The sequence below is a fragment of the Oncorhynchus kisutch genome, linkage group LG2 (genome assembly GCF_002021735.2).
Source record: "Oncorhynchus kisutch isolate 150728-3 linkage group LG2, Okis_V2, whole genome shotgun sequence".
NCBI lineage: Eukaryota > Metazoa > Chordata > Actinopteri > Salmoniformes > Salmonidae > Oncorhynchus > Oncorhynchus kisutch.
The window spans coordinates 46,672,635-46,692,567 of NC_034175.2; the positions used below are offsets into that span (position 1 = coordinate 46,672,635).

The 19,933-nt window shown below is 42.7% G+C and overlaps 1 protein-coding gene across 1 annotated transcript in view; it reads left to right on the forward strand.

Annotated features, from left to right (window-relative positions):
- The window catches only part of LOC109867308 (SH3 domain-binding protein 4), a 70,635-nt gene that overhangs the window by 37,709 nt on the left and 12,993 nt on the right, over positions 1-19,933 (forward strand). The window contains exons 2-3 of the mRNA XM_020456411.2: positions 5,920-6,143; positions 6,231-8,617. Coding sequence (XP_020312000.1) covers positions 6,023-6,143; positions 6,231-8,617 — 2,508 coding nt within the window. The 5' untranslated portion in view covers positions 5,920-6,022. The remainder of the gene's footprint in view (positions 1-5,919; positions 6,144-6,230; positions 8,618-19,933) is intronic.

Sequence of the window (19,933 nt, forward strand, 5' to 3'; positions counted from 1 at the left end):
ACTCCTATCTTTGGCTGGAAAAATGGCTGTTTTTTTTACTTGGCGGTGATCTAACATAATCATATGTTGTGCTTTCGCTGTAAAGCATTTTTGAAAATGGACATGATGGGTAGATTAACAACATGTTTAGCTTTCATTTGCTGTATTGGACTTGTTAATGTGTGAAAGTTACATATTTTAAAAAAATATTTTTGAAATTCGCGCACTGCCTTTTCAGTGGAATGTTGTCGAGGGGTTCCGCTAGCCTACGCTAGAAAGGTTAACCTCTTATGGCTGCGATCCCTGTACAGAGATCAACATCAGGGGAAATTTCAGAGTGACAACTAAAAATACAACGTCGTAATATTAAACATACTTGAAAATGCAAGTGTCTTACACCCTTCAAAAGATTAGAATCTTGGTAATTTAAAATAGCTATTACAGAGAACAAATACCATGCTTTTGTTTGAGAAGAGCAATCAACAACAGAAACATTTTCCACCATGACAGTTTTTACACATTCACATCTGAAGGTAAAATTATGACTTACATTCTAATATCTTGCTCTTATTTCTCTTCCTGAGGGTCCCAATGATCAAATGAAGTGCCGTTTTCTTTTTATAGCTTAAATCGAAACATTTTGTAACCCGTTTGTGCCGTGAATTCCATCTCTATCAATTTTTTGCGGAGCATTCAATGTAATTACACACAGTAAACCATTGTTTATCTAGTCATGGTTGGTTTCAGTGCATTCCTCTGGATGTTTGCAACACAGCCAAACGTCATTGTTTTTTTGCGGGGAGTATTGACCGAAGTGAACTGATTTGAAGACAACGAGCAATGACTCCCTTGCGCACCAATCATTTTTGCGAAGCTTCATTGATGGAGTGTATTTCTGCCCAATGACCACTGATCTTCTTGAAATCTAGCTGGGTAGATAGCCAATGAGCTGAGGTAAACGCCAGCATGTAATGGTTTTGGGTTGGACCTTGTTTGTAAACGCATGCGTAACGAACTCCATTCTCGTCTTGACGATCAGAGGAGTTGCTGTGAGGCTTGTTACGTGCAGCTGTATTTCGGAAAGTTGTATTTTCAACGATTTCATTGAAGATATCATGGCGAATAAATCAGGAAAAGCGAAGTCAGATTTTTTGTTTGAGGAATCTTTGAGTGTTATGATTTAAATAGGAACTGAGGAGCTGTTTCTGCAAGGACAGGACGTACTTCTGCTAATGCTGTTTTCTGAAATATATATATATATATATATATATATATATATATATATTTTATTTATTTATTTTTATTTTTTTTGCACAAAAAAAAATATAGATATATTTTTATTAATTTGCAATGAAGTGTATGTGTGTTGGTTTGTTTGGGTGTGTGTGCATATATATATATATTCCATGTCAGATATATATATTTTCTATGTCAGATTATATTTTCAATTTTTTTATTCAAATGGAATGGAGTAGAACAGCAAACACACACATGGCCACTGCGCCTGCTACTCCTCTCCATTTCCATACAAAATAGCCATTGGGTGCTGTTCAGGGGAGGGCAGGCCCACAACAATGGCCGGAGTTGAATGGAACAGCACTTCACCTTAGTGACTGTTCCCTCTGCTCTATATAATACATATCTGTTTATTTTATGTGATGATAAAAAGGCTTATACAATACAAATATTTTTTTATGTTTTCTTTCACAGTGATAGCGACTCCGACTGGGGGCCCCCGGTGCCAAGCTGCCCGCTCTACCTCTGCCCCCCTGTGGTGTTCATAAGCCACAGTCCATTACTGCAGGCATGAGTGTGCCTCAGAGCCAAAAGGGCAAAGCATGGAGGCATCGTTGTGTTCTGTGTCGCATGAACTGCACCACTTGTTCAGTTTGCCTCTGCTTTACATCAGAAAGAGACTGCTATGGGACATGGCACAGGCAGCAAAATATTGTGTCGAGGACGCCGAGTTGAGTTTTTACCAAAATGTTATATTTTGGTTTCATCTGACCATATGACATTCTCCCAATCTTCTTCTGGATCATCCAAATGCTCTCTAACAAACTTCAGACGGGCCTAGACATGTACTGGCTTAAGCAGGGGGACACGTCTGGCACTGCAGGATTTGAGTCCCTGGCGGCGTAGTGTGTTACTGATGGTAGGCTTTGTTACTTTGGTCCCAGCTCTCTGCAGGTCATTCACTAGGTCCCCCCGTGTGGTTCTGGGATTTTTGCTCACCGTTCTTGTGATCATTTTGACCCCACGGGTTAGATCTTGCGTGGAGCCCCAGATCGAGGGAGATTATCAGTGATCTTGTGTGTCTTCCATTTCCTAATAATTGCTCCCACAGTTGATTTCTTCAAACCAAGCTGCTTACCTATTGCAGATTCAGTCTTCCCAGCCTGGTGCAGGTCTATAATTTTGTTTCTGGTGTCCTTTGACAGCTCTTTGGTCTTGGCCATAGTGGAGTTTGGAGTGTGACTGTTTGAGGTTGTGGACAGGTGTCTTTTATACGGATAACAAGTTCAAAAATGTGCTATTAATACAGGTAACAAGTGGAGGACAGAGGAGCCTCTTAAAGAAGAAGTTACAGGTCTGTGAGAGCCAGAAAACTTGCTTGTTTGTAGGTGACCAAATACTTATTTTCCACCATAATTTGCAAATAAATTCATAAAATATACTACAATGTGATTTTCTGGATTTGTTTTTCTCATTTTGTATTTCATAGTTGAAGTGTACTACCTATGATGAACATTACAGGCCTCATCTTTTTAAGTGGGAGAACTTGCACAATTGGTGGCTGACTAAATACTGTTTTGCCCCACTGTACATTTGACAATCAAATTCCCCCATACTCTTTATCAATGTCTCGTGTTGGCAGTCTTAAGGACAGAGGAGTTCATCTTCACCACTTTGTAAAGCAATGTTGCATTCCCTACATCATACCTTTTTTTTCTCTTGCTGGTGTCTGTCGGAGCTCCCTTAGAATCACTCATGCTCTAGTAAAAACATGTCAGTGGTGTCATAAGCCCTTTCCTCCATGAACACCCCTTCCCCAGAACCTATGAAGTTACTGAATTATAGATGAATTGTAGTTTGTTGTGTATCAAGAAACAGTGCTGTGTTCTACTGACCCACATCTGGTTACAAGAATAGAGCAATAGAGTTGAGGTGTAAGTTTTGTTTATTGTGTTCTGCTGCATTTTGACCTCCTTTAGTCTGGTTTTTCAAAGAGGTTTTAGAGTTTGGTGTTATTGGTACATAATCTCTTTGTCAGGTGAGCATCTATAATAGTCACAACTGAAAGCCAGTGCTCACCAACCGGTCGACCATTCCTAGTCGATCACCAAACATTTCAGTGGAAAAGCCAACGATAAAGGCTGTGATAAAGGCTTGCTCTCCTTTTATTTTATCGTTCATGTTGCACTGTTGGCGGTAGGTGCACTTGATTCAGAAGCCTTGCGCACCTGGTAAGCAAAGTATTTTCTATTTTGAACCATTGAATTTGTCTGAAAAGAGGAACTCCGCCTACCAGGCGGACCGGAGGATCTGTGGGTAAATCAAGTGCGTCTACTGCACTGGCCAATCGGATAGCTCAAATCACAGTGCCTACAGAGCTTCTACGCCCCCGGCCACAGCAAAGTTTGACACTAGCCTAAGTAAGATTTAATAACTTTTAAAACCATGGCCACAGCGAGACTGTCAAAGAATATAGCAAAGAGCTGCTGTTTTTCTAAGAGTTCATGTAAAAAAAAAAATATTCAGCACTGTCAACACTGTTTTTATTCAACACTATTACAAAACAGAAATCGTGTTTCTCCCTCCTTCCAGCTGAGACTAATGGTGTGTTAAAACAACTGGCGACTCGGAAATCTCCGACTTCCGTGCGTTCAAGACAACTGGGAAAAAACGTGATCCAACTGGGGATTTTTTAAAATGTTTTATTGTTTTAATTAATTTATTTGTATTTAACCTTTTATTTAAGTAGGCAAGTCAGTTAAGAACAAATTCTTATTTACAATGACGGCCTACCCCGGCCAAACCCTAACCCAGACGACGCTGGACCATTTGTGCACAGCCCTATGGGACTCCCAGTTCCAAGTTGGAAACTCTGACATCTTTCTAGACCCCTGACTTTCCGACCTGAAGATCACTGACGTCCCAGTTGTCTTGAAAGCACCATGTCCATCAGATGCAGGTACACCAGTAACATAAAAAATCTAATTATTTCAATTCATGCTCCGCTGTGCTTCGCAAGTGATACTCCAACTGATCTATTTTGTAATCAAAGGTCAAGTTTTGAAATATAATATGGTCTGAGAATAACAATATTTCAGGCCAGGCGTACAGCCAATATGCTGTGATAATATATTAGGCCTACTGCACAAACCTCATTCCTACATAACTATTTTTATTAGGTTAATGTTGCATCTTCTATGTCATGTTTAAAAAATAATCTTGACTAAGAAAAGGTTGTTGACCACTGCTATAAGTCATATTACAGTTCAAATTGTATACTTTGCCACAAGCTTATTCATTTGTCAGAAGCCACTGTGTGCTGTTGCCTTCATACTGCACAGGAGAGTAGGCAGGGGGTTATGGCACTTTACACAAACCACCTCTCCTTGAGTGTGGGAGAGGCAGCAGATGTGACTGTTTTTTTGATGTGTGTTGCCGTTGGTTCATCAAAAAAATATGCGGAAAGAGAATGGAGACTACCTGAGATAAGGTCTGGATTTTCCCATAAGACATCAGCGAGTAGCAACACCTGGTCTGTCGTTTTGTTAAAAGCAGTAAAAAATATAAGGCTTCATGTAGGTTGTCTTGACCAAAACATTGTTTTTAGCCAAAAAGTAGGCTATAATAAAAGTTGTTATGTTGTGATTCATGCCTATTTTGTCCGATTTATTTTAGGCTGCAGCTCAAACTGCTGTCTACTCTCCCGTCTGAAGTCTGTGGGCTAAAATGTTTACTTGAATTCAAATGGAGCTTTTTGGATATGCACTTCATTTATCATTCTGTTTCCGTATGGGTCTTTAGCTATCCCATTTCTTCCTCCAGGTCCTTTTTGATGGCCCTCAGTGCAGAACTATCCTCTCCAAAGGATGATCAAGGATTAAAAAAAAGTTTCACAGGGAATGGATATGGAAATTAGCTCTACACACTATTTGTAACGTACATATTCTAGAAATTGCTTTCACTGATATCTCCTTGATGGTTAGATTTTTTTTTTCAAAGTACAGGAGAACTAACTGAGTGGAGTGAAACCCACAAACGCTTCAAAGTTAAAACAACATTTGGAGGACCCAAGGGTTTACTATTTCAAGCATAGCGTAATGAAGGGCCCTGCTAACATCAACGCGATATATTTCAAAGACGAGAGGAGGCAAAAAAGTTATTAAGCTGTCCGTTGCATTCTCTCAGGGCGACCTGCCTTTTGGTATAGTATAACATAATGCATAATGTCAAGGTTGTAGACCAAATAGAGATGAGGTTAATACAATTCAGTGTCTATAGGGTTTCACATGAAATTCCAATAATAGTAATGCATACCTTGAAATCTCACGTTGAATGTCCTCTCCACCCACCTCGAGGTAGAGGAATTTGTGTTTTGTGTGTGCAGAAATTACATGGTCAGACCCACCCCCAACCACACACACACAGAGACACTAGGGATTTGTGTTTTCTTGTAATTGCCTTGTCCAAAATCCTATCTTCTGGGATGTGGAACTTGTAAATATCTGGGGGATATTTACATTCTGTCACCATTTTGGCAATCCATTATTTGTGCCTCTTAATTATATTAGTGAGCAGGTTGCAAGATATATTGTTCTAATCAGAATTCATCAGGCCCATTTAATGAGATTGTCAAGTGTCGCTAAAAGCTAATTAGATATAAATAAGCCATTAGTTAAACCTGTTTTTTTTCTCTTCCATCTCCAGAGACTATGAAAGGCTGTTGACGACTAACTCTGCCATTGGCTGAAAGGGAACCCAGGAGAGCAGCCTGAGCACATAGGTTGTGTGTGCAGGGAAAGAACCAACAATGGCTGCCCATCGAATCAGGGCGACCAACAACATTGCACTGCCGCGCTGCAAGTCAGAGGGGACACTCATTGATCTCAGTGATGGAGTCTCTGAATCTAACTGCCTCACAGATGTCAAAGGTATGAAGTTGATTCATATTTGAGATATTTTGTTGTAGTATTGATTACCTGTTAACAGATTTACTTTTTTGGTGTTTTTTGTTGCAGTGCCTTCTCCCAGTGCCTTAAGACTGGACGCCACTGCCTCCTTTGGCACTGCCAGGGAAGTCATTGCAATTAAGGATTACTGTCCCTCCAGCTTTACCACCCTCAAGTTCTCCAAGGGAGAACATCTCTTTGTGCTGGACACATCGGGTGGAGAGTGGTGGTACGCCCACAACAGCACTGAGATGGGTTACATCCCTGCAGCATACGTCCAACCTATCAACTACCGGGACTCCTCATTCAGTGACAGCGGTATGATCGACAGCCTAGGAGACTGCTCTGTTGAGGAGGGAGCCAAGGAGCTGGACCTCCTTGAAGATTGGACCGGGGTGTTCCTGAAACCCACTGCCCCCCAAAACGGGAACCCCTTTGCCCCCCATCACCAGCCCCTTAGTCGTAGCGCTACCAACCCTTTCCTCAATGGAGCCCTTCAGGGTTCGCTGGATCAGAACAGTAATGAAAACAGTAAGTCAGTGGATCTTCTTCTTTTTGACACAGCACCCTCTGTCCCACCAAACCCCACCAGCAGCACTGCCAACATCAATGGCTTTGGCAGTGACATCTTTGATCTGAACCACATCAGCCCCAACCTGGGAGTGGGCCAGACCTTACGCAGGGACAACCCATTCTTCAGGAGCAAGCGATCCTATAGTCTCTCAGAACTTTCCATCCTGCAGGCTCAGAATGACGCCCCAAAGGCATCCTCCAGTTTTTTTGGAGGCCTAAAAGCACCTGCGCCTGAGCAGTTCCAGAGCCGAGAGGATTTCCGGGAAGCATGGCTCAATCACCGCAAGCAAGCCAGGTCCTGCCATGACCTGGACTCCTTGGGCCAGAACCCAGGCTGGGGCCAAACACAGCCGGTAGAGACCAACATTGTCTGCCGTCTAGACAGCTCTGGAGGAGCTGTCCAGCTTCCAGACACAAGCATCAGCATTCACATCCCTGAGGGCCACGTGGCCCCTGGAGACACCCAGCAGATCTCCATGAAGGCCCTGCTGGACCCTCCTCTGGAACTCAACAATGACCGCTGCACCACTGTGAGCCCCGTTGTGGAGATCAAACTCAGCAACATGGAGACCAAAACCACAGTCACCCTTGAGATGAACGTGTCAGTTGTGGTGAAGAAGGAGAGCAGACAGATGACAGAGGTCATGTGTGTGAGGAGTGACTGCAAGGAGGGCCCCTACACTCCAATCCCACAGGCGTACATGTATGGGGACACCGTCCAGGTCTGTCTGGATTACCTCGAACCCTGCATGTATGTGTCTGTTGTAGCCCAGGCACAGTCGGTTGCTCCAGGCACCACAGTTTGGGATAACGTGGTGAAAAAGGTCACCCTGGGCGTCTATGGGCCTAAGCACATTCACCCCTCCTTTAAGACTGTGGTGGCTATCTTCGGCCATGACTGTGCCCCAAAGACATTACTGGTGAGTGAGGTGGGGAGGCAGGCCCACTCTGCTCCTCCAGTGGCCCTTCAGCTCTGGGGGAAGCACCAGTTTGTCCTGGCTAGACCACAGGATCTTCGGGTCGGGGTTTACTCCAATATGGCCAACTATGAGGTCAAGGACAGTGAGCAGGCCAGGGTGGTCAGGGGGTTCCAGGTCAAACTGGGAAAGGTTAGCCGGCTTGTCTATATGATTGCCTCACGCACTGCTGACGATGTCTCAGATTTCACATTGCGGGTCCAGGTCAAGGATGACCAGGACTGTATTCTCGCCCAGTTCTGCGTTCAAACACCAACACCTCCACCCAAGACTGGTCCACGGACGTCTGCGCAGAGGCGCTTCCTGAAGAAGAAGGAAGTAGGGAAAATTGTTTTGTCCCCTCTGGCAATCACTAACAAGTATCCTGTGTTCCATGACCAACGAATCCACAACCTGAAGTTTGGTAAATTTATCAAAACAGTCATCCGTCAGACCAAGAACCAATACTTACTGGAGTACAAAAAGGGGGATTACGTTGCCCTTCTAAGCGAGGAGAAAATCAAACTGAAGGGACAGTTGTGGACTAAGGAATGGTACATTGGTTACTATCATGGTAGGACAGGACTTGTCCATGCAAAAAATGTTCTGGTGGTGGGGAAAGTGAAGCCCATATACTTCAGCGGTGCTGAACTTACCACTACACTCTTACTGGAGCAGATACTTAAGCCCAGCAAGTTCCTGACGTACATCTATGCCTCTGTAAGGACTATACTGATGGAGAACGTAGGAAGCTGGAGGGCGTTTGCTGATGCCCTGGGTTACGTCAACCTACCACTGACACATTTCTGCCGTACAGAGCCTGACAGTGAGCCTGAGAGGGTGGCGTCTGTTCTGGAGAAGCTGAAGGAGGACTGCAACAATGCAGAGGGCAAGGAGAGGAAGTCCTTCCAGAAGGAACTGATGACTGTAAGTAATGGCCTAGGGCAGGGTTCCGCAACTGGAGGTTTCCCCAGTTTTCTGAGCAAAAAAATATAAAAATATACAGTACTAGCCAAACGTTTGGACACATACTCATTCCAGGGTTTTTCTTTAGTTTTACAATTCATGTAGTAACTAAAAAAGTGTTAAACAAAAAAATATATAGTATCCAACCTTTGCCATGATGAATCTTTGCACACTCTTGGCATTCTCTCAACCAGCTTCATGAGGTAGTCACCTGGAATGAATTTCAATGAATAGGTTTCCCTTGTTAAAAGTTAATTTGTGGAATTTCTTTCCTAAAAGAATCTAAAATATATTTTTATTTGTTTTACACTTTTATGGTTACTACATGATTCCATATGTGTTATTTCATAGTTTTCGATGTCTTCACTATTATTCTACAATATAGTACAAATAAAGAAATGAGGTGTTCAAACTTTTGACTCGTAGTGTGTGTGTGTGTGTACATACAGTTGAAGTCAGAAGTTTACATACACCTTAGTCAAATACATTTAAACTCAGTTTTTCACAATTCCCGACATTTAGTCCTAAGAAAAATTCCCTGTCTACATCAGTTAGGATCACCACTTTATTTTAATAATGTGAAATGTCAGAATAATAGTACAGAGAATTATTTATTTCAACTATTTCTTACATCACATTCCCAGTGGGTCAGAAGTTTACATACACTCAATTAGTATTTGGTAGCATTGCCTTTAAATTGTTTAACTTGGGTCAAACATTTCGGGTAGCCTTCAACAATAAATTGGCCCTTTCCTCCTGACAGATCTGGTGTAACTGAGTCAGGTTTGTAGGCCTGCTTGCTCGCACATGCTTTTTCAGTTCTGCCCACAAATTTTCTATGGGATTGAGGTCAGGGCTTTGTGATGGCCACTCCAATACCTTGACTTCGTTGTCCTTAAGGCATTTTGCACAACTTTGGAAGTATGCTTGGGGTCATTGTCCATTTGGAAGACCCATTTGCAACCAAGCTTTAACTTCCTGACTGATGTCTTGAGATGTTGCTTCAATATATCCACTTAATTTTACCCCTCATGAAGCCATCTTTTTTGCGAAGTGCACCAGTCCCTCCTGCAGCAAAGCACTCCCACAACATTATGCTGCCACCCTCGCCTCGAGCTGGCAAGCCTCCCCCTTTTTCCTCCACACATAACGAGGGCCATTATGGCCAAACAGTTCTATTTTTTTTTCATCAGACCAGTGTACATTTCTCCAAAAAGTACGATCTTTGTCCCCATGTGCAGTTGCAAACCGTAGTCTGGCATTCTTTTGTGGTTTTGGAGCAGTGGCTTCTTCCTTGCTGAGAGGACTTTCAGGTTATGTCGATATAGGACTCATTTTAATGTGGATATAGACACTTTTTGTACCTGTTTCCTCCAGCATCTTCACAAGGTCCTTTACTGTTGTTCTGGGATTGATTTGCACTTTTCACACCAACGTACGATCATCTCTACAAAAGTATCTATATCCACATTTTTTTTTGTTGCTAGGATTAAATGTCAGGAATTATGAAAAACTGAGTTTAAATGTATTTGGCTAATGTGTATGTGAACTTCTGACTTCAACTGTATGTACATATTCCATTAAAAATCTGCCGTTTCCAGCTACAATAGTCATTTACAACATTAATAATGTCTACGCTGTATCTCTGATCAATTTGATGTTATTTTAATGGATAAAAACGTGCTTTTCTTTCAAAAACAAGGACATTTATAAGTGACCCCAAACTTTTGAATGGTAGTGTATAAATTATATATAAATACACACACATAACTTTTTTGTATTATTGTTGGACATGAAATACTTTTAAAAACACCAGCAAATTAGTATCAAGTGATTTTCAATTTTGGAAATCTGTTCCCAAGTATTCCCGCGCATAATAGAGAGACGTGATCATATACGAATCTAAGCAATGTTTGAAATGATTATATTTTAGTTCAATGTTATCTGTTTGGGCTTCAGTCTTAAATGGTTGTCTATATCTGTCAATCTTTTTTTTGCGTGATTCACTTAATTTTTTCTTGAAACCAGGTTTCCATCCAACCTTTTTATGCGAGTCAAGTACATTTCTGAAAGAAAAATGTCACGACAGGCCTGATGGAAACAACTCTCGTCAAGGTCGGATATTTTTGTGCCGGTAAAATTAATTATACGAGAAATGGTAGTGGTAATGCTTTTATGCTCAAATATTGATAAAATAACCATCATATCAAAGTAAATTTGGAGTCACACAACGACATTGTGTGGTCCTCCCACTACGACTCGGGAAAGCAGTTTATTAGTCTACAGATTAAATAAGTTCTGATGAACTTCACAGGGTGATGAAAGTGCATGGTGATTAGGTTGATGAGTCTTTCAAATAAATATTGAGCGTTTTATTCTGATGACATGATGATTGATGCTTGGCTGCCATTTGACATTAAAAAAAAATCTTGCTCTATTTGTCCACAAATAATCTCATTATGTAGTCCGGTGTTTCCCAACTCTAGCCCTCAAGTATCCCCAACAGCACACATTTTTGGTGTTGCCCTCGGCAAGCACACCTGATTCAACTTGTCAACTAATCATCAAGCCGTCAATGAGTTGAATCAGATGAGTTTGTCTGGGGCTTCAACAAAAATGTGTGCTGTTGAGAATACTGGAGGACTGGAGTTGGGAAACACAGACGTAGGCTTTACCCACACTGTATCTGAAAGTTGTTGGCTAGAGTGCACGTGCCAAGACCAGAGTGGGCACATTTGCTATAAAACACATTGTTTTGGGACAAAACCATCAGTAGAGTTGAAAATGTGATGGAAATCCATTTAAACTAGTATTTGTTATTCCGTACATGGGAATTTAACCACAAAAGTCATTTTATGTTCACTTCATCACGCACAGCCTTTTATCCGCAACCAATCAGTTTGATAGAAACGCTTCGCTGGTTGGGAAAATGCGCATATTTATAATATTTGCATGAAAATCTGTCGCCAAATGGATGGAAACCGAGGTTATGTGTTTAGCACTTTTGTTTCTTCTGTTTGTTCTAGTGTGCATATTTGTGTCTTGTGTTTGGTCTTGTGTGTGCGCTGTGCCTGCATCTGTCTCTATACTTGTGTGTCTAGCTTAGGTCTTTTTCAGGTCAGTTGTGGCTTTGGTTCCTTATCTACTTACAGCTGCCTGAGGCTATGGTCCAGTGGGCTAATTCTGTTGAGTGTGCAGTCAATAAGTGCTGCGTGGGCATCAGGGTCTTATGGGGACTAGAGAGTTGTGGAGAGCAGCAGAATATTTTGGCACAGCACAAACCCACACCTCTGTCTCGAAAACATTGAGTTAGAGATACTGTATGTGCTGCATTCGTAAATCCAAATCATGGCTCAGCCTGTGTTGATAATGCTCCGTCTTCATTTCTAGTCATAATGTGTGAATCAAAACCTACAGGAATACAACCATACTGTCAAACACTTTTTATTAAAAAGTCCTTGGTTTGATTTTGGAAGTGATAATCAGTGTTTTGACCATTGTAGATGGTGTCGAGCACTGACTGCTGAGGCTAGGATGGCTCATCATAATGGCTGGAATTGAGTGTAATGGATGGAATGGTATCAAACATATTAAAACCATGTGTTTGATACCATTCCATTCACTCCATTATGAGCCGTCCTCACCTCAGCAGCCTCCGCTGGTGTCGAGAATAATACGTGACTTAGCATCGGTGTTTCCCCTAGGATGTTTTTTAGCAGCAGTTGCAAAGTTAGCGGGGAGGGCGTGGTAGTGGGCACGGCCAATGGCGTGGTTTTAGAAGCCACCCTCTTGGACGCAGACACAAAATGCTTATTTTCTTGTAATTCTACACATTTTGCTATGGGGCGGAGAGAACATTTTTACAGGTTTAAAGCTAATTTCATACAATTGTACACATTTTACCATGGCTTATTTGATGTTCTTGTGCTTTCTGAGTGACTCAAACGTTATAACAAAAATCAATATGTATCTGCCATGACATTTTTTTAAATTTTAGATTCTCCCTGACTGTCTAGTTTTTATTTTGGTGATTTTTAGTTCTTAAAGATTCTATTTAAAAAATATATAGTGTAGCTCCATTATCTTTTTCTACATCCTTTATATCATGTTTTAGTCGTCCCGATAAAACATTTTTGGGTGTGGGGTCAGCAATTTAGCCCTGACACTTTTCAATGAATATGGAGGAAACACTGAACATGATTGAAGAATAGAGCCATATAAGCATGTCATACTGTATGGATTAGCAGTATATCCAATGAATATTCTTCACCTCATGTTGCTGAGGGAGTGCAGAGAGTATCACTTTGCTCTCTGTTCTCTTTGACAGGTGAAGTTCATGTCACGCCGTAACAATGACATTGATATGAGGTGAGACGGTTTCCCCTCAAAAGTGTCTGAGACGGAAGAGAGGGCACACACCAGATATAACTTTTGTTGTAATCTTTAAACATCTGCACTATTCAGTCGGCTCTGTCCCCATTGTTGACCCTGTCGTGTCAAGACTCGTTAACACTGTAGCCTCACCCCACCCACCAATAGACCAGAAACCAGCTGGTTTGGGCCTGACTTGGAAACTTTCCTGCAAACCCAACCCTTGTCTGTCTGTTTCCCTTTCTCACATTATTGTGTGCAAAGATGTTGTCCTCAAGACAGTTTCATTCAGTATTTTCCAGTATTGCTTTTGGCAAAATTGGCAGCAGGCCCTGCAATAAGTTTCTATACGGAACAAAATTGAAAAATGTTTCAATATGTAGTCTCTCCTTCGTGTTTCAAAGTGTTGACAACCTCTGAGATGTGATGTTGATTTGAAATCATTGATTTTTTTGTCATCTGCGTGCCAATATCATTCCAAGTTCGATACAGTGTGTGTTGGGTAAGAACGTTCACAAACTTAAAGAGAAAGAATACTCAACGTCAGCCTCACTCGCTCTCAGTGCCAACATAATGATTTTCTTTTTTTCAATAACATCCCTTTGTTGAAGTCTCTTAGAGGTCATGGTCATAATAGAACAGGCTCTGAGGTAGGATGGAACATAAACACAATATAATTTACGCCGGGTTGTAAACACCAATTACAACCATTTATAGACATGGGGGAGCTTCAGTGAGGAGAAGAACTATATATAAAGACGAGTCCGTGGTGGAGAAGACATGTCCTTCACAACACTTCCCATTTCTCAGGCTCAGTTGTTTGGTGTACACTATGTAATGATGTGATAGAATCAGTACTATTATCAAATCAAATCAAATCAAATTTTATTTGTCACATACACATGGTTAGCAGATGTTAATGCGAGTGTAGCGAAATGCTTGTGCTTCTAGTTCCGACAATGCAGTAATAACGAACAAGTAATCTAACTAACAATTCCAAAAAAAAAACTACTGTCTTATACACAGTGTTAGGGGATAAGGAATATGTACATAAGGATATATGAATGAGTGATGGTACAGAGCAGCATAGGCAAGACACAGTAGATGATATCGAGTACAGTATAACATATGAGATGAGTATGTAAACAAAGTGGCATAGTTAAAGTGGCTAGTGATACATGTATTACATAAGGATGCAGTCGATGATATAGAGTCCAGTATATACGTATGCATATGAGATGAATAATGTAGGGTAAGTAACATTATATAAGGTAGCATTGTTTAAAGTGGCTAGTGATATATTTACATCATTTCCCATCAATTCCCATTATTAAAGTGGCTGGAGTTGAGTCAGTGTCATTGACAGTGTGTTGGCAGCAGCCACTCAATGTTATCGGTGGCTGTTTAACAGTCTGATGGCCTTGAGATAGAAGCTGTTTTTCAGTCTCTCGGTCCCAGCTTTGATGCACCTGTACTGACCTCGCCTTCTGGATGACAGCGGGGTGAACAGGCAGTGGCTCGGGTGGTTGATGTCTTTGATGACCTTTATGGCCTTCCTGTAGCATCGGGTGGTGTAGGTGTCCTGGAGGGCAGGTAGTTTGCCCCCGGTGATGCGTTGTGCAGACCTCACTACCCTCTGGAGAGCCTTACGGTTGAGGGCGGTGCAGTTGCCATACCAGGCGGTGATACAGCCCGCCAGGATGCTCTCGATTGTGCATCTGTAGAAGTTTGTGAGTGCTTTTGGTGACAAGCCGAATTTCTTCAGCGTCCTGAGGTTGAAGAGGCGCTGCTGCGCCTTCTTCACGATGCTGTCTGTGTGAGTGGACCAATTCAGTTTGTCTGTGATGTGTATGCCAAGGAACTTAAAACTTGCTACCCTCTCCACTACTGTTCCATCGATGTGGATAGGGGGGTGTTCCCTCTGCTGTTTCCTGAAGTCCACAATCATCTCCTTAGTTTTGTTGACATTGAGTGTGAGGTTATTTTCCTGACACCACACTCCGAGGGCCCTCACCTCCTCCCTGTAGGCCGTCTCGTCGTTGTTGGTAATCAAGCCTACCACTGTTGTGTCGTCCGCAAACTTGATGATTGAGTTGGAGGCGTGCGTGGCCACGCAGTCGTGGGTAAACAGGGAGTACAGGAGAGGGCTCAGAACGCACCCTTGTGGGGCCCCAGTGTTGAAGATCAGCGGGGAGGAGATGTTGTTGCCTACCCTCACCACCTGGGGGCGGCCCGTCAGGAAGTCCAGTACCCAGTTGCACAGGGCGGGGTCGAGACCCAGGGTCTCGAGCTTGATGACGAGCTTGGAGGGTACTATGGTGTTGAATGCCGAGCTGTAGTCGATGAACAGCATTCTCACATAGGTATTCCTCTTGTCCAGATGGGTTAGGGCAGTGTGCAGTGTGGTTGAGATTGCATCGTCTGTGGACCTATTTGGGCGGTAAGCAAATTGGAGTGGGTCTAGGGTGTCGGGTAGGGTGGAGGTGATATGGTCCTTGACTAGTCTCTCAAAGCACTTCATGATGACGGATGTGAGTGCTACAATGAATGCAGCCTCCGGATAAATTGTTTCCAGTTTGCAGAGAGTTAAATAAAGTTCGTTCAGAGCCATCGATGTGTCTGCTTGGGGGGGGATATATACGGCTGTGATTATAATCGAAGAGAATTCTCTTGGCAGATAATGCGGTCTACATTTGATTGTGAGGAATTCTAAATCAGGTGAACAGAAGGATTTGAGTTCCTGTATGTTTCTTTCATCACACCATGTCACGTTGGCCATAAGGCATACGCCCCCACCCCTCTTCTTACCAGAAAGATGTTTGTTTCTGTCGGCGCGATGCGTGGAGAAACCCGTTGGCTGCACCACTTCGGATAGCGTCTCTCCGGTGAGCCATGTTTCCGTGAAGCAGAGAACGTTACAGTCTCTGATGTCCCTCTGGAATGCTACCCTTGCTCGGATTTCATCAACCTTGTTGTCAAGAGACTGGACATTGGCAAGAAGAATGCTAGGGAGTGGTGCACGGTGTGCCCGTCTCCGGAGTCTGACCAGAAGATCGCCTCGTTTCCCTCTCTTTCGGAGTCGTTTTTTTGGGTCGCTGCATAGGATCTGCTCCGTTGTACTGTTTGTAAGGCAGAACACAGGATCTGCGTCGCGAAAAACATATTCTTGGTCGTACTGATGGTGAGTTGACGCTGATCTTATATTCAGTAGTTCTTCTCGACTGTATGTAATGAAACCTAAGATGACCTGGGGTACTAATGTAAGAAATAACACGTAAAAAAACAAAAAACTGCATAGTTTCCTAGGAACGCGAAGCGAGGCGGCCATCTCTGTCGGCGCCGGAAGTTGTTGATTAATTGGATGTGTTTTCCCCTTTTGATATCTACATAGAACATCTTGGCAAATAGGATGCACTTCATTGGATGGACCTTTGGAAGCGATGGTGCAGCAACCAGTCATACTGATATCCTTACAGAATTCAAAAGTATTCACAAAGCAAGTGGCATACATAGAGCAAACTCATCCAGCCTTGCATGCATAGAATGTAGAACTCCTGATGAATAACTACCAAAGACATCAACAAACACTCTTTTGGTTTATTTATGGAAAATACTTCAATCTAAACAACTTCACACAAGGTTATTTGGTACTTATGCAACAAGAGTTGTAATGGGCACTATAAAGTTAGAATCCACTTCCTTCCACTGAGAGGATGTTAGTGTTATTTAAGCCCAGCTAAGATATCCTCACATTCCACGGCAGGCTACAAGGGAACCAACGCATACCGGATGGATAACTGTTTGCAACCAGTGTGTCTACACCAACCCACCTATCCAGCTTCACAGATTAGGATTGATGTCTAGGTTAGGCTAATCCAATGTAGGTAACCGCTGTTCCTGTGTGCACAACAATAACAAAACAGTTGCCGCTTGTTCACCCTGGTTTTTCTCGAGGAGTTTTGTGTACTGACTTTTTTTGCAACTGTTTATCCCCCAAACAATAGATTACTTACATAGTGGTGGGCTTCAATTGCGGTCTTCTGAGGCTTTGTATGTGGCTGTCAATTTAATTACCGTCTCCTACGTCTCTCGGCAATTAAGTGTTTTCTCTGACACTGAAAATAATCCCTCCTGATTCGCTTGCATATCATTTGACGGAGAGCTAAGAGTGTATTTTTAGATGCAAAGGAAATAAAATATTGTGTGCACCTCAGAGGAGATGACAGCCTTTGCTTGAGTATCTGAAGGCATGCACATTTTATCTCATTGTTCAGGAAGAAAGGAATTATCAGCAGTGTTAGGCATGGGCCTATATCCACACATCCCAAATAGAGAAAGATTCCTCTTATTTGCCCCGTCCACTTCCCCCTTTTGTCCCTTTCTTAGTTGGTAGAACTGCATTGCCTGTAGTAATTGCCTATTGAAACATAATCACAATTAATTAACACTTTGTATTTCAAAACAAATATATGGAAAATGATTTTGCATATGGTAATGGTGAACACATTGAACACGTGCCCACTACCACGCCCTCCCAAAACAGTAGTGCCCATGTTCAATCCAACTCTAGGAGCGAGCTTGTGAATTAAACTTTGTTTTAATGAAACCTGCAATGCCTATGAGGTTATCTAATCACCACATATGATCAAGTATGTTTTGTACATTCTGTTAATTTTGCATTTTTATTTCATTCAAGACTCAGCCCTGATATGCTTTTGTGATCTAGCTAATTTGCCCATTACTGATTGTGTAGGAGTTGAGCTATGGATGTATAATTCAGAGCTGGGTTAATCAAGTACTAATTGTTGTTCAGTCGAATCTACATTTGACAACAAAAAAACCAAAAAAAGATTTTGAGCCTGATAATTAAGCCGACCACAACCAGAAAGTATTCTCTTCCTGGTACATACATACAATCCTCTAGGCTTTGGAGAACAAGCCTGTAACAGGTGCGCTGGGAGTCGGGAAGCAAGTTCAGGGAGTGAATCATTTAATCAATAAATGAAACCTAATACAAAACAAGAAACACGAACAACGAACAGACATGAAACTGAAACCAAAACAATAACACCTGGGGAAGGAACCAAAGGGAGTGGCATATATAGGGAAGGTAATGAGGGAAGTAATGGAGTCCAGGTGAGTTTGATGACATGCTGGTGCGTGTAACTTGGGTGACAGGTGTGCACCATAACGAGCAGCTTGGTGACCTAGAGTGCCAGAGAGGGAGTATATGTGACAGTACCCCCTCCCCAACGTGCAGCTCCAGCCGCAGGACACCGACCAAAGGGACGATCCCGGGGATCAGGAGCGGACCGGTAACCTCTGCTGAGGCGCAGGAGCCTGGCAACCTAGAGTGCCTGAGAGGGAGTATACGTGACAGTACCCCCTCCCTCGTGCCCAGCTCCACCCGCAGGACGCCAACCAAGTGGTCGATCCCGGGGATCAGGAGCGGACCGGTCGCCTTCGCTGAGGCACAGAAACCAGACAAGTCAGCTGAGGAGTAGGAGCCGGATGAGGAGTAGGAGCCCGACGAGCCAGCTGATGCTTGAGAATCTGATGAGCCGGGTGAGGCGTGAAAGCCCGACGTGCCAGCTGATGAGTGAGAGTCCGACGATCCAGCGGAGGCTTGAGAATTCGACGATCCGACTGAGGCTTGAGAATTCGACGATCCGACTGAGGCTTGAGAATTCGACGATCCGGCGGAGGCATGAGAGCCCGACGATCCGGTTGAAGCTTGAGAGCCCGACGAGCCGGCTGAGGACTCCCCGGATAGCTCCGGACCAGACATAACTTCCACCACAAAAAAAAAAAAAAAAACACTCCATGATGCTTCCCTTGGGTGAGGGGTTATTCTGTATTCTGCTGGGAGTCGGGAAGCAAGTTTAAGGAGTGAATAATTGAATCAATAAATTAAACATAATACAAAACAAAAAACACAAACAACGTACAGACATGAAACTGAAACAAAAACAATAACGCCTGGGGAAGGAACCAAAGGTTGTGAGTTGTGAGTTGAAGTCGGAAGTTTACGTACACCTTAGTCAAATATATTTAAACTCAGTTTTCCTGACATTTAATCCTAGTAAAAATGCCTTAGGTCAGTTAGGATCACCACTTAATTTTGAGAATGTGAAATGTCAGAATAATAGTAGAGCAAATTATTTATTTCAGATTTGATTTCTTTCATCACATTCCCAGTGGGTCAGAAGTTTACATACACTCAATTAGTATTTGGTAGCATTGCCTTTAAATTGTTTAACTTGGGTCAAACGTTTCGGGTAGCCTTCCACAAGCTTCCCACAATAAGTTGGGTGAATTTTGGCACAGGCCTGCTTGTTTGTAGGCCTGCTTTCTCACACATGCTTTTTTCAGATCTGCCCACAAATATTATGGGATTGAAGTCAGGGCTTTGTAATGGCCACTCAAATACTTTGACTTTGTTGTCCTTAAGCCATTTTACCACAACTTTGGAAGTATGCTTGGAGTCATTGTCCATTTGGAAGACCCATTTGCGACCAAGCTTTAACTTCCTGATTGATATCTTGATTGCTTCAATATATCCACATAATTTTCCCCCCTCATGATGCCATCTATTTTGTGAAGTGCACCAGTCCCTCCTGCAGCAAAGCACCCCCAAAACATGATGCTGCCACCCCTGTGCTTCACGGTTGGGATGGTGTTCTTCGGCTTGCAAGCCTCTCCATTTTTCCTCCAAACATAACAATGGCCAAAAAGTTATATATTTTTTTCATCAGACCAGTGGACATTTCTCCAAAAAGTACGATCTTTGTCCCGATGTGCAGTTGCAAACCATAGCCTGGCTTTGTTATGGCAGTTTTGGAGCAGTGGCTTCTACCTTGCTGAGCAGACTTTCAAGTTATGTCGATATAGGACTCGTTTTACTGT